Here is a 14,032-nt window from a genome sequence, read left to right on the forward strand (position 1 = left end):
ACCACTGTGGGAATCATTGTGAGGCTCTCACTATGACCTCAAGCATCAGGCCCTGTCGCACCTCATGGACACAAGGAGTGCATCATCCCCTTCAAGAGCAGTTGGTATGTGGTTGCATTGCTGTGTCATAGATTTTTTTTAATTTTCCCCACATTCATTTTGTTGCCATTCTTTTGCAATTAATCAAGTGTCAGAGCCCTGTTCCAGGCATATGATGACTCTTATAATAATACGTTTAATTCATTATACACATTTCCTCCTGTACAACGTTTTCAATGTCACAAATCTTGTTTTAATTCCTTATTTGTTTGACACTGCTTGCATTTCTTTGTAATGTGTAGGTCGACTATGTTCTTGATGCGACCAGACCAATGGAGGAGCTCATCGTCAAAGACTGTCATACGTGCCTCACAAGAGAGAACCTTGTCACCCTGGGACTAAGGCGGGAAATGGACTCCATGGTGGGGAACATTTTTAGTCAGAATTTCTGAAGTTATTGCACTTTTCTGGAATTAGGATTAAAGTGATGTCTTTACAGGTGGGAAATGCGTGCTTGAGGCTCATACATGAAGCCATGCAGTATCAGGTGTGTATATGTGTATGCAGTATCAGGTGTGTGTGTGTGTGTGTGTATATATATGTGTGTGTGTGTATATATATGTGTCTGTATATGACAAATTTGATTGAACAAAATGTATTTATTGATAGACATATCTTCTACAGGGCAAAGATGTATTCGTAGTGGATCTACATGTTCCACCTACCTGGCTGGCACCTAATCACTGTGACGCTCGACTCTCTCTTCCAGTAAGTACCAGGGACGTGCAGTTTGTATTAAAAAGTTACTTCAAAGATGAGTGTAGGGGAAAAAGCCTTAATAATAACTATACATATTTGCAATATTTCCATTTAAGGTGGACTCCCACAAGAGGGATGCCTTGATTTTCCCCCTGTGGATCCCAGGGCACTTTGTTCTGTGTGTAAGTGACTCTTTAGTATTGCTTGCAAAACCACCCTGAATGAAAGACTGATCATGTTGTGACCATGTAGATATATATTATATTTTGTGTGCATTGACTTGATCTGTAGCTGTGTGGTGTCCATTGGCTTCATCTGTGGTGTAATGGTGTAGACTTTGTTGACTATTTCCCCTATAGGTTATGAAGCCATTAAAGGGAGAAATTCTCTTCCTGGACTCACAATATTACAGGGGACAAGGCTTTGCGCCAAAGCCTTATCAAAAGATCTTGAGGTTTTGAAAGTTGTTTGCTGAAAGTCGTGTTCCCCAGACTTTCTCAAACGTTTTAAAGTAAATATTTATTTGGCAGTCGTGTTCCCAGACCTGCAAACTGTTGGCACTAGGGCTGGGTGATACGGACATAATCAAATATCACTTTACTGTAAAGCCTTTAAAACCAGGAAAAGAGAACACTTATGTTCTTAACACTTATTGTTATGTCTATTCTAATGTCATGATATCGTTATAAAATAGATGTATTGCCCAGCCCTACATTGCAATGCATGTATTTTGAGGTTGCATGTCTTGGGTTGCATGTATTTTAAGGTGGTTGAATTAGGCAGACATGTTTGCATGTCTGCCTAATAACATTTGAACATGGTCAAGTAAATTACAGCAGCGTACACGTGATGTCACGGTTTTGCAATTAACTGCTGTCAACATGCTGGCATTGATTAAAGGAAGTGATTAGCGCCAAACCCTATACTGTAGATTCCATTTTGCATGTCAACATTGGAACCGGTTCATCAATGAAACCAGTTTGGGTTCCTAACTCAAATTTTATAAAACCAGACTTTTTCAAAAATGTTATAAATACTTTTTGGGAGTTCTGTTCCCCAGACTAGCTTGAACCTTTAGAACTGTGGTGAGTATTTCTGGAAGTTACTGATTTTCTTTTTTCTATCAGGGCTCTTCCCAGGAGGAGCATGGTCAGAATTTACAGGCCAGGATATTGAGGTAAAACTAATTTGCAAAGAGCATTTATCAGTTTTTAGCTATTACAACAATGTATTTCTCATTTCACACGTTTACTTTACTGTGGTTATCATTTATTGAATACTTTATTGACAGTACAGTACATTAACACTGACAGAACACTACAAAAAAAGCCAAAGGCTTGTTTCCATTGTGGTCCATGTAAACCTTCAACATCTTGACAACTAACAATACATGGTACAACATAATACATTCGTAATAAATGCAGCAAAAAAAAAAGCTATAATGATAACCCTGGCGCAGGTTAGTTGGAGGTCAAATTAACCCACCCTATGACCCACATTCCTACATCTTTAAGCCATTGAACTTTGTTGTTTTCTTTCAATTAAACGTGTATTTTAAACAGGGTCTCCCAAAACATCGGGAAATGACTGTGGGGTCTTCATGCTAATGGTGAGTTAAAGGTTTCCAGAAGGGGGAAAAATTATGCTTTCTCCTTGACTTAACTGGCACTGGGCTCATCTGTAAAAGGAACACTGTCCAAATGTCATTACTCTCTGACACAGCGTTACTTGTTCGTTCCCCATTGCCTCAGTTCCATCTAAAGTCATTTATATATATTTATTGCAATAGAATGCCCCCCCCTCCACCCTCTCTCTATTCTGCATGCTGAGTTTCGAAGCATGCAAAAATAATTGTACCAACACAACTTTGCTATATTTGCAGTACTCCTGGTATGTTGTGATGGAGGCTCCATTTGATTTCACAATTGTAAGTATATAATCAATGCTGATATGCTTAAAATAGTGTGATTATATTTTGGGGTTTGGTCCATTAAAGGACACCCCTCTGGTCCTTCCAAAGAGTGTTTCCCTTCACTTTGGTTTTCTTTTTTCTGAGGAGGCAGATGTCATTGTGCTTTGTTTGATGTTAACGTGTGGGTCTGTTAGGCAAATAGTGAGTTGGGCCTCCAAACAAAATGATCTGTTAATGTATTGTACTCTTCTGTTCTTCAGCATGACATGCCCCGTTTGAGGAGGTGGTGGTGCACACTGTTGGTGGAGAATCTTCAGATTGAACGGTATGAGTGTTGTTAAATAATCTAAAAAAATGGAAAGATATTATTAGCAATCTGTCAGCAATGTCATTTGGATTTGATTTACTACAGCCATGGACGGAGATTTGCCCACTTCACAGTGGAGGGCCAACAGATGAGAAGACAGATTGACAGCGGAAGTGGGACGCTGTTGACGAGGATCCCCAAGAAGAGACCGTGCGATGAGGTCACCATGGTAATAAATAAACGTTTTACAGAGCCAAGAAACTTGTGTTGACATCTACGAAGCCATCAGGTAATATGTATCTCATTCAAGGAACCTGTCCCCTCGAAAAATTCCAAGATGGAGGAGCCAGAGGGAATGGCCGTTGGCATTTTGCAGGCAAGTGGCTATACTGTGATATTTTTATGTGAAGAACATCTAAGCACATCTAAGCAATTCACTTCATAAACAGTTAGAGGTTAGCTCCATGTAGACATTCTAGCTTGCCGCTTTGTAAATGCTGTGTCTTAATCCGATACTCAACAATAACTACATACAATGCAGTATGTTATCTGTAGCCTGGCATAGCCAGACTAATATCACTGCGTATAGATATTGGTCTGGAATCTGTTTGGCACCTGCATTTCCAAGGGGCTGATTTAAAAAAAAAATCTCTGAGGATAAACCCACCCAACATTTGCAATTTTGCATGCTGGGCCCTGATTGGTGCCCCACAACTAAGGGCGCAGCTAAATCCAATTACAACCGAGCGGGCCTAGACCAAATCTGCCGTGGGCAATACATTTTTTTGCACTGGCAGAGTCGTTATGTTATCTGTAGGACACAAATGTGATGGTTATAGAATGAAAGATCCTTTGACACCGTCCTTGTTACAAGTTGATGATAGAAACGTATTATTCCAACATTTTTTTAATTACACTCGTTACATGTTCACAGCTGCCTGCAGAGACTTTATTGAAGATCTTCGTCCTTGTGGTGCTGGAGGATGGCGACCCCGCAATCCGCACCCTGGCTCTTACATGTAAACGGTTCTGGGAGGTGGTGAGGGAGGACTACTTTCTGCAGGAAGCTCACTTTGCCTGGCTTGACAGTAAGTTGTATGTCTCTAAATCTGCCTCGTTTAAGGACAGGACCAACAAACCAGCTTTATTTCAATTGTGTCTAGAGCTCTAGATTTATCATGGATTGAAAATGTCTGATTTGGACTAGCTTGCTGTTTCTGTCTTCAGGTTTGTCACTGTATATTTGCATACACAGTGAAATGAGGTGTTTGCATGTAACCCTAAGTAACAGGAGCAGTGGGTGCTATGGGGGCAGCACCTCGGGTAAGCAGTTGGGGTTAAGTGTCTTGCTCAGGCACACTTTGACACATTTCTGAGGCCCCTGGAGGCTTCCCAGTCGGGCTCATTAACCCTTCAGCCATGGCCGCCATGCTGTATATAGTTACGCTTTCATTTAGACTCCCACATTTTTATGTGCACAGCATCTCTATGCTACAGGTAAAGTCACTCACTTATAGAACCACAATAAGCTATAGGTGCAGTCAACTTGGACATGACGGCTAGTCTGGCTTGAAAAAAGTTTTTTTTGGGTGGCAGCTATAGGCTTCTGGCTTAAATAAAAAATAACCTGAACCTACGTTTTAGACAATTGAGTCCTTCTTTTCTTTTCTCATCAGGTGTGGTGACCTGGAAGGAGTACTCTGTGGAGTACACCAAGACCTACAGGATCCCGTTCCAGATCTCCAGTTGCAGACAGTGCCGCAACCTGTACAAGGACTCGGAAGGCTACAGGGGACATGGTCGCAGAGGACAACTCTACTGGGGATGTACTCTGAAGATGATCTGGCAGGATTTTGCAGCATTGACTGTTTTTATGATGCTGGAGGCACCTTCCATGAAAATGGCTGATGGGATTAGGCTTCCATTCTTGCATGTGTGGAGAGTACTTTTTAGGGTGTTCATTTTGATGGTCTCCGTCTTGTCCCGGTCTCACCTGCAATTATTTGGTCTTGACTTGGAAGGCAATACTACAACTACTACATGGGTAGAAAAACATTGCACCTGGAAGTGCAAAACCCGTCTCCACAAACATCTCTTGTTCTATTGTCTCTCCCTTCCTGATACATGAGTGGTTATGACATTTTTACCTTGATTGTGACTGTGCCGTTTTTGACCCAAAAGTTTACCGTCTCTTCGGGTTATTGATTATTCCCACCAAGTTTAATGGTAATCCTGCCAGCCATTCAGAAGTTATTTTGCTGATATTCTAGGGATGTGAATGACTCTCAGCTTTACTGTGCCTTTTTTTTCCTGCATTAACTGCTGCCATTCTGTGTTCAGAAATTGTGTAGAAGCCTTAATGTTTCAAATTCAAAGCCCTATTTCAAAGCTCTATACCAAAAATGAGAGGCTTGGAGTTGGAGTGCCATGATATTTTTCAACCCTAAAACCTGATCATAAGGTATTATTATTATGTAAGGATTTTTTTCAAAAAAAAAAAATGTACAGTAAGTGTTCAAATGTTGTTTTTATGTAGACACACCCACCAGTTCATTAAGTATACCTGGTTTCACTTAGCACCACCCATCTAATCCAGTCCCTCCGCCTCCTCCTATAAGACCACCCACCTGTCCTAGTCCTTCCCCCTTATCACTAAAGGACTGCCCATGGTTCTGCCCATTTGTTTACAAAATGGCAGGAGGACAAATACAGCCATATATGTTTGAGCCTGAATCTGGTTCAGATGAAGATGAGGAGGAAGAAGAAGAAGAACTACTCCATAACCGGAAAGCCTCATCAACCCTTTGCTCAAATCCCAAATGCTCATGTGTGCAACGGATAAATAAAAGGCTTAAAAGGACAACTTTGTTTTTTTACAACCAAGGTTTATATTTTAGCTTGTAATTAAAGTAAATAAAAGATGAGTGTTATTTCTTTTTCATTTACTGCTTTCTATAGTTTTAGCAATTTTCGCGATATTTTTTACAGTGGGCGGGGGCATTCTGTCCGGTGGCTAAATATGCCTTTTTTACACACAAAAAAAGGTACGGTGGTCTTTGATGGCCAGATGTGATTATTATTGGGGGCTAGAAGAGCTACTGTAAATAATAATAAAGAAAACGCAGGGTTATTGTGTAAAAAAATACATATTTAGCCACCGGACAGAATGCCTCCCCCCACTGTAAAAAAGATCGCAAAAATTGCTAAAACTATAGAAAGCAGTAAATTAAAACATTTATTTACTTTAATTACAATCTAAAACATAAACCTTGGTTGTAAAAAACTAAAGTTGTCCTTTAAACAGAACCATCAGTTGTCAATGTCATACATTCTTACAGATGTGCCATGGTGATGTTCAATATCCTGTGATCCAAGTAGAACTTTATCTTACAATGACTATGGTATCCATTACATCAGTGACATTATTTATAGCATCACTGCACACATTTTACTATCATTACAATGCATTTGTATTCCTTCAACCTGACATTCCCATTTAAATGGGCTATGTATTCTTTCCATACATCCCCTTACTAGAAAATGGAAATATAAGCTACAGTATATTACAGTAGGCATATGCATATAAAACGTCTAACTAGATGCTCTCATAATGTATTCAGAGCCATTTCCACCTTGATAATACACTTCTGTTTGCAGATGCACAGATAATTTGTCTATTTTTTTATTATATTGACAAATAATCACGCTATGTATCTAATCCAACTGAACTAGCTCTAGAGACCCTAACGTTGGCTGAGACTGTATGACTCGAGTTGGTATGTTCTGCCAATTTAATGTAAATGTTTTACCTTCTGAACATCGTATGAAAAATCTAAAGCTAGGCGCCGTAACCTACATATGTCTGTTGTTCCGACGGCGTGAAACAACGCATCGATGGGCTCAAACAACCGTTTAAAACCTTAGTTTGTTGGCAGCCTGCGTTGAATTAACATGGAGGCTCATCCCTGATCTAACTCTACGCCATGTTAAACGGCGATGCGCGTTCACGACCAGCACTGTCTCTGCACGTTGAATTCAACGCAGAGTCGCAGACCGGCACAAAACCCCGATTTAAAAGGTTGTTTCAACCCATCCATTAATTTCTTCACACCGTCGTAACAACAGACGACTGTAGGTTACCGCGACTACCGTTACATTTTCCATACGATGTTCAGAAGCGATCTTATTGACGCTGAACTAAATCCCACAACTAAACGGTGGGGGAGGTCACAGACACAAGGCTATGTCAAACCGATTCATGCTCCTAAATCATTTTATTGGGGCTGGCGGATGTTTTAATTTACCGGTAACGCTCCTGAGGTGCTGCTTTCTCTGTCTCCAGGATAAATCGTCGGAATATAACCTGGCTTCAGTACTTTCCTGTTTGCAATCCCATATTGACTTGCACTAAATTGGTGAAGCAGTCATCAACAAAATGGGAACTACACACCCGAAGCCTGGTAGAGGGGGCTGAGGGAATAATCCTGTCTTTATAAATGAAATTAAGCCATTGATCACGTTTGTCCGTGTCAATGGGCAAACTGTGAAACAACTGTTTGATAGCTGTCACACAGCAGTTAGGCACAGAACAACCTGCCATGGTCACACACGTGTGTTTGAGGCAGCTCCGCCCACAAAAGGTTGTAGTATAAATGACAATGATAATGAGGGGAGGTGTGGTGGGTGGGTATGGGCATTGTTACGTCAGTATGTCGCTGTTTTTGGATTGGCACGTTTGACTCTCAAGGTTTCAGCCTCCAGGAAAAAACTCCAAATAGTCAGAGAAGACATGAAACACCTTAAAACCACCAGCGGGGGCCTTAATGAAGTTCTATCAACCTCATAGACACATGAAAAACAGAAAAAGTGCAAAAACATGGCACCACCTCTTTAAACTAAACGCGTGTCTACTTGAGAGTTCCTAGTCACGTCTGTTCTGTCTGTTAATAATAATGTATTTGTTGTCGAGAGGGTAATGGCGTAGCTCGTTGTAATCATACTTATGTTAAGTCCTGCATCCTCCACAACTGTACAGTGCTGCATATGTTTTCCTATAAACAGACCAATGCTTTAGTTATGGAACGTTGCGGGGAAAAGGAGTTTCCTAACCAGCTCTCCTGCCGCTGTCATCGGACACAATGGGCTGATGTCTTTATACTTGAGTAATTTGTGCATACAAATATTGTGTTTCTAGGCTTTACATGTTATAAAAAATAAACTTTTATACGTCTCATATATTTGTCCTTTTTTAAACAGTGCTAACTGCTCTTTGTACAGCCCAGGATGCTGATGTCTGATTCTATTACACTGTTGAAAATTAAACAACCTTGTATTTTAATGTTTCATATAGCAATGATTTTTAATAGCAATCATTGATGTAAGATTCAGAAAACTTGTCTTGCCTGCCACATTTTGAAGGGACACATCATCCACCTAGACAAGTACACAAAAACGGATACAGGTCAAGCTGTTCACTTAAACATTTGTACCGGGCAGATATGTAACTGTGCTAAAGGACAGACTATTACTTCTTTAACACAGAATAACAGACAACAGGAGTCAAAGAATAGGCAAACATTTTGCACTGTCATACACGGGAGCGTACCTATAGTCAGCCCTATGTTCCCTCAAAACTATCTTTACCCCTAGCCCCAAGCCTAACTCTAATTAACCCCATGGGACACTGATCTGTGTCCCTTGTTTTAACACATTGGAGGCCAGTCTAAGTGAGTGATTGTAATATGCGTGTGTGTGTTTTAGTCTTACACCATGGGTTCTGAAATCTTCCTTAAAACACTTCCTATTCAGAGCAAACTCTGGTCCTTCTGTATAGCCGATTCTAAAAACGCCTGCTAAATCCTACATAAGTTTTCAGAACAAGAGCATGGAGACACTTGAATCCTACTACTAGTCCAGTTCTATTATGTAATTTCGTTAAAATTTTCGGGGGATTAGGAAAACTATAAATTTTTGGAATCAGAAAATCCATGATTCCATTTGCGCAGAAGCCAATATGGTGGCCATCTTGGATTTTGAAAAATGGCGACCTTTGAATATTCTTTTTTCAATATCTCGACTTCTAGATTACGTAGGATCTGGATTCTAGTGGCTAATTCTACATTTTAAGGGTCAGGAAATCCAATGGTGCCAATTAAAAATATTTACAAATGATCAATGGCACAGATTTGGGTCATAATCCTTGATTTTGGGGGGGGGGGGGGGGAATGAAAAATGTAATATTCGTTTTTCCACTATTTTGACTTCTAGGTTACATAGGATCATGATTCAAGTGGTTAAATCTACATTTTTCAGGAAATCCAATGGTGCTAATGATCAATAGCACATATTTACATAACAATCTAGAATTGTAATATATGATTATCTGAAGAGACAGAGACAGATGATTTCTCTCATTGACACAAGGTTGCGTCATTTATTTACATAAACACAAACTAGACCAGTCTATACATCATCCTCACTATCATCATTGCTGTCACTAGCCAATGTATCTTGACAGTCTTCATCATTTTGGCAGTCAGCAGTACACTGACATCTGACATCTGGGATTTTGGAAGTGGCACCAATATGGAAAATTCTGGGTGCAGACCGAGCCAAAGCTTTGCCGGCATTTCATGCCTTTACAGGAGCAGACAACACTGGGAGATTTTCTAGGATAGGCAAACCTACCTGGTGGAACAGCTACCTCAAGCTGGTGATGATGTCCTCGAGGCTCTGAAGATGCTTTCTCAAACCAGTGATGTGACAGAGGATCTGCTAACTACAGTAGCTAAGTTTGTATATACTGCAGACTTACCAAAGTCATCCCTGAGCTGAGATGGCATCTATTCTGCAAACACATGGCAGAAGGGGACAAGCTTCCACCCACCCTTGGTGCTCTCAAGCAGCATGTCCTAAGAGTCCATATCCAGGCCAGAGTGTGGAGTCAGGCACACATTGCTCAGCAGGAGTTCCTTGACCCACTCAACAATGGCTACTACTACAAGGACAAGGACAGCCAGCTGAAACCAGTTACAACTGAGTCCCTCCCAGCACCAGAGGCAATCATTGAGATGGTCAGATGTCACTGTAAAGCAGACTGTTCTTCACTTAGATATTCGTGCAGATCATTGGGGCTACCCTGTACGGAGCTATGTCAGTGTACTGCTGACTGCCAAAATGATGAAGACTGTCAAGATACATTGGCTAGTGACAGCAATGATGATAGTTAGGATGATGTATAGACTGGTCTAGTTTGTGTTTGTGTAAATAAATGACGCAACCTTGTGTCATTGAGAGAAATCATCTATCTCTGTCTCTTCAGATAATCATATATTACAATTCTAGATTGTTATGTAAATATGTGGTATTGATCACTGATTTGAATTAGCATCATTGGATTTCCTGAAAAATTTATATTTAACCACTTGAATCATGATCCTTCTAGATGTAATCTAGAAGTCAAAATAGTGGAAAAACGAATATTACATTTTTATTTTTTTTCCCCCAAATCAAGGATTATGACCCAAATCTGTGCCATTGATCATTTGTAAATATTTTTAATTAGCACCATTGGATTTCCTGACCCTAAAAATTTAGATTTAGCCACTAGAATCCAGATCCTACATAATCTAGAAGTCAAGATATTGTAAAACGAATATTCAAAGGTCGCCATTTTGCAACATCCAAGATGGCCACCATATTGGCTTCTGCGCAAATGGAATCATGGATTTTCTGATTTGTTATACTCTGAAGTTTCCAAAAATGTATAGTTTTCCTAATCCCCCGAAAATTTGAATGAACCTTCTTTTTTGGACATACAGAACTGGACTATACTGCTGAATCACACATCAACTGCTTCATTTATGAGCATCAATGAGTTCTTATAACAATAATTATAGTGTTATAAGCTGGTTATAATACATTATATATGATGCATAGTGTCATGAACTGAATCACATCATGACAAACATGGGAGACGACACACAGAGTTAACTTTAAATGTATTTATTAATAACTAAAAGAACCAAAAAGTTATACTTAAGTAGAATGGGGTGTGTATAGTCAGTGGTATCAGTAGTGTAGTGCATGTATGGATGTGTGAAAATGTAGTGTATGTGCAAGGTGCAGAAACAAGGTAGAACTAAACTCAAAAGGAACCAAAAGCAAACAATGTTTCCTGTGTAGGGGAGAGAGACAGAATGGCCCTGACCAGCCTGCTTAAATACTCCAGCAGGTGATTGGAGTCAGGTGTGCCTCGTCGTCTAGGCACACCCCTGCAGGCTGGTCCCCTCCTCCTACACAGAAACAGAAAACCATTAGAACTCACAGCAACACTACACACAATAGGATGGGTCGTCACACCCCCCCCCATAAGATAGGAGACCAACCAGGTACTCCGTAACATTTAATTCAACTTTACAGTTCTCATTAATCATACTAATACCTGACCCATCCATCCAACCACCCACTCACCCCCTCAGTCACCTGTAGGAACAGTTTTAAGAGTGATGATGGGCAGCGTAAATAGATGGATACAGGCACCAATATCAAATAACTGTACTTGGCAGTTTTACAAAAACACAGCCTTAGCTGACCAAATAAACCTTAGACTTCAGAATAACAGTAAGAGGTACCACAACTGCAGAACCTACTTGGTCTAAGGCAATCTTCCATGCGTGGTAAAGGGAACAAGTCAGGTTTTGTAACACTGTTGACTTTCCTTAAGTCTGTGCAAGGTCGAAAAATTGAATCAGGCTTTTTACCCAAACGAGACACAGAGGCCCAACTGCCATTTGAGGATTCTGCCAAATTGTTATCCAGCATGTACCTAACCTCCTTATCCAGTTGGGCTCGTTTTACCTCTCCAATATCATGCTCTATCAGCTGTGTCTGTGATGGTGTGTCTGCAAATAGCAACGTATAGCCATTAACCATCGAAACCCACTCCTTCCTTTTTTTCTCAGCCAGCGGTCCAAGTACTTTGGGTAAAGCTTTTAATGCCTCAGTGTTGTTTACCCGCACTGGAATCCCATTCTCATCTGCCGGCCAATCTCCCCCTCCATTAACCTCCCCCGCCGAAGAACCGCCCACCGTGCCCGTGCACAATGAAGGCTCAACGTAAGGGACGTCACTGAAGCTTTGGGACGCCGACATTTGAGAACCGTATGGTTTCAACAGACTCACATGACACAGCCTAGCTTTTCCTTTAGGCCACACTTTATCCCCTGCCAAATCATTACCCAGGATTATGTCAACCCCTTCCACTGGTAATTCAGGACGCACTCCAACCACCACCTCCCCACTAACCAACCCGCAGACTATGGTCATTCTATGGAGCGGTACGGGAATGATCTGCATACCCATACCTCGCATCAACATGAAATCTCCTGTCTCTGAACCTGAGTAAAATGGCATTACGTCTTGACGAATAAAAGTATGTAATGCACCTGTATCTCTCAAGATGTTAACTCTTACTGCCTTCATACCAGGTAGTGCTACATAACCCTCCGAAATGAATGCTGAATACTCAGAGTCACACCCAGTGGAACACCTGATGTTCGAAACACTTTCCATCTCAACATTTAGCTGAGGTGAGGGAATGGCAGATGCAGCCAAAGCGGCCGGTTTGATTGGTGCACCACTTAACAGCTTCTCTCTAGCTTTAAGAGCAAAACAATCCTTTTTCCAGTGTCCGCTTTTATGGCAAAAATTACAAACATTAGACTCATCCTGTTTCCCTGAACCATCTTCAAACTCAGAAAACCTTGAATCCCCCAGCCCCCCAAAGCGTTTTCCTATAAACACTGGACCACCGGTCTGATGCGTATAGACACCACCAACTACACTTTTGTGTATCAAACCGTATTCATCAGCCAAGATGGCTGCTTCTTGGGGTGTCTTAACTTTTCTCTCGGTTATGTATGTAGCAATATTAGCGGGTACACAGGTTTTTAATTGTTCCAGAGTTAGCAGATCACAAAGCTCGTTGAATGTTTTAACCTCTGATGCAACACACCATCTGTTAAACTGGACCAACATATCTCTTACAAATTCAACATACGTTTGCTGGTCATTTTTCCTCCAATTCCTAAAACGTTGTCGATAAGCTTCTGGTACTAATTCATATGCCCGCAGCACTGTACTTTTTACCACTTCATATCTTTTACTTTCTGCTATTGTCAAAGAAGCATAGGCCTCCTGGGCCTTACCTGTGAAAACACATTGGAGTAGTAGAGTGCGCTCACCATCAGTCCAGCCCCTGGCGTCTGCCACACGCTCAAACAGGGAAAAAAACAAATCTGGATCCGTCTCTGAAAACTTGGGAAGCAATTTCAAATTAGATCCTACATTAAACTGCTTTGCTTCACTAACACTCAATTTTAACTTCTCCTGCTCCAATTCCAACTTTAGCAATTCAGTCTTTTGTCTCATTTTTTCAATCTCCTTCTCATGTTCCAGCTTAATTTCCAGCAATTCCTTTTGTTGTTGAAACGTTAACTGCCTAGCAGAAAATGAAAATGTTTTACCATCTTCCTCGTCATCCAATAGCTGCACCTCCTCCTCCGGTAATACGTCCTGTGTCACCAAGCTGTCCATGAGAAATATCTTGACCCTAAATTTTAACCGCTTGTCACGGATCTCAATTTTGTAGTGTTCTGCGATGTTTAACAGTTGTTCTTTTGTGCATTTATCTAGAAGCTCCACAGAGGGAGCCTTAATAAATTCCTCGACCAAACTCATTTTTTCAAAAAAAAGTGTGCAAAGGTTTCAACAAAACAATGGAACAAGACCCCGGAGCCCAACTCCCCTATCTAACCTGCCTACCACAAACTGACTAACTCGCTCACCCCTAGTCTTCAGTGGCCCTCCTGAGTCCCCCATTCCGACAAGGCATCTCAGTGGTACCACTCCATCCCATCTTTTGTGGAACACAGTCTAAACCAAAAAAAAACACAGAGATTCCCATATGGAGAACCACCGTTAAAATCTACCGGAAGTTGGAACCCCAAGGACTT

At 40.9% G+C, this 14,032-nt stretch overlaps 1 protein-coding gene and 1 long non-coding RNA gene across 2 annotated transcripts; both read left to right on the top strand.

Moving 5' to 3' along the window:
* Positions 1-353: 353 nt before the first annotated feature.
* LOC308103349 lies at positions 354-1,351 on the top strand. Its single transcript, XR_013934730.1, has 4 exons — positions 354-461; positions 539-586; positions 724-807; positions 915-1,351. It is a non-coding gene; the product is annotated as an uncharacterized lncRNA (long non-coding RNA).
* Positions 1,352-2,381: 1,030 nt separating this feature from the next.
* On the top strand, positions 2,382-8,314 carry LOC308103029 (uncharacterized protein; the record flags this gene model as incomplete). Its single annotated transcript, XM_080452881.1, has 8 exons — positions 2,382-2,407; positions 2,681-2,725; positions 2,971-3,035; positions 3,123-3,246; positions 3,328-3,393; positions 3,952-4,105; positions 4,694-4,843; positions 8,295-8,314. The coding sequence occupies exons 1-8, from the start codon at positions 2,399-2,401 to the stop codon at positions 8,312-8,314; spliced, it is 633 nt and encodes a 210-aa protein (XP_080309007.1). The 5' UTR covers positions 2,382-2,398.
* Positions 8,315-14,032: the final 5,718 nt, after the last annotated feature.

This window comes from Gymnoscopelus braueri (genome assembly GCF_963280865.1).
Source record: "Gymnoscopelus braueri genome assembly, chromosome: 16".
Taxonomy (NCBI): domain Eukaryota; kingdom Metazoa; phylum Chordata; class Actinopteri; order Myctophiformes; family Myctophidae; genus Gymnoscopelus; species Gymnoscopelus braueri.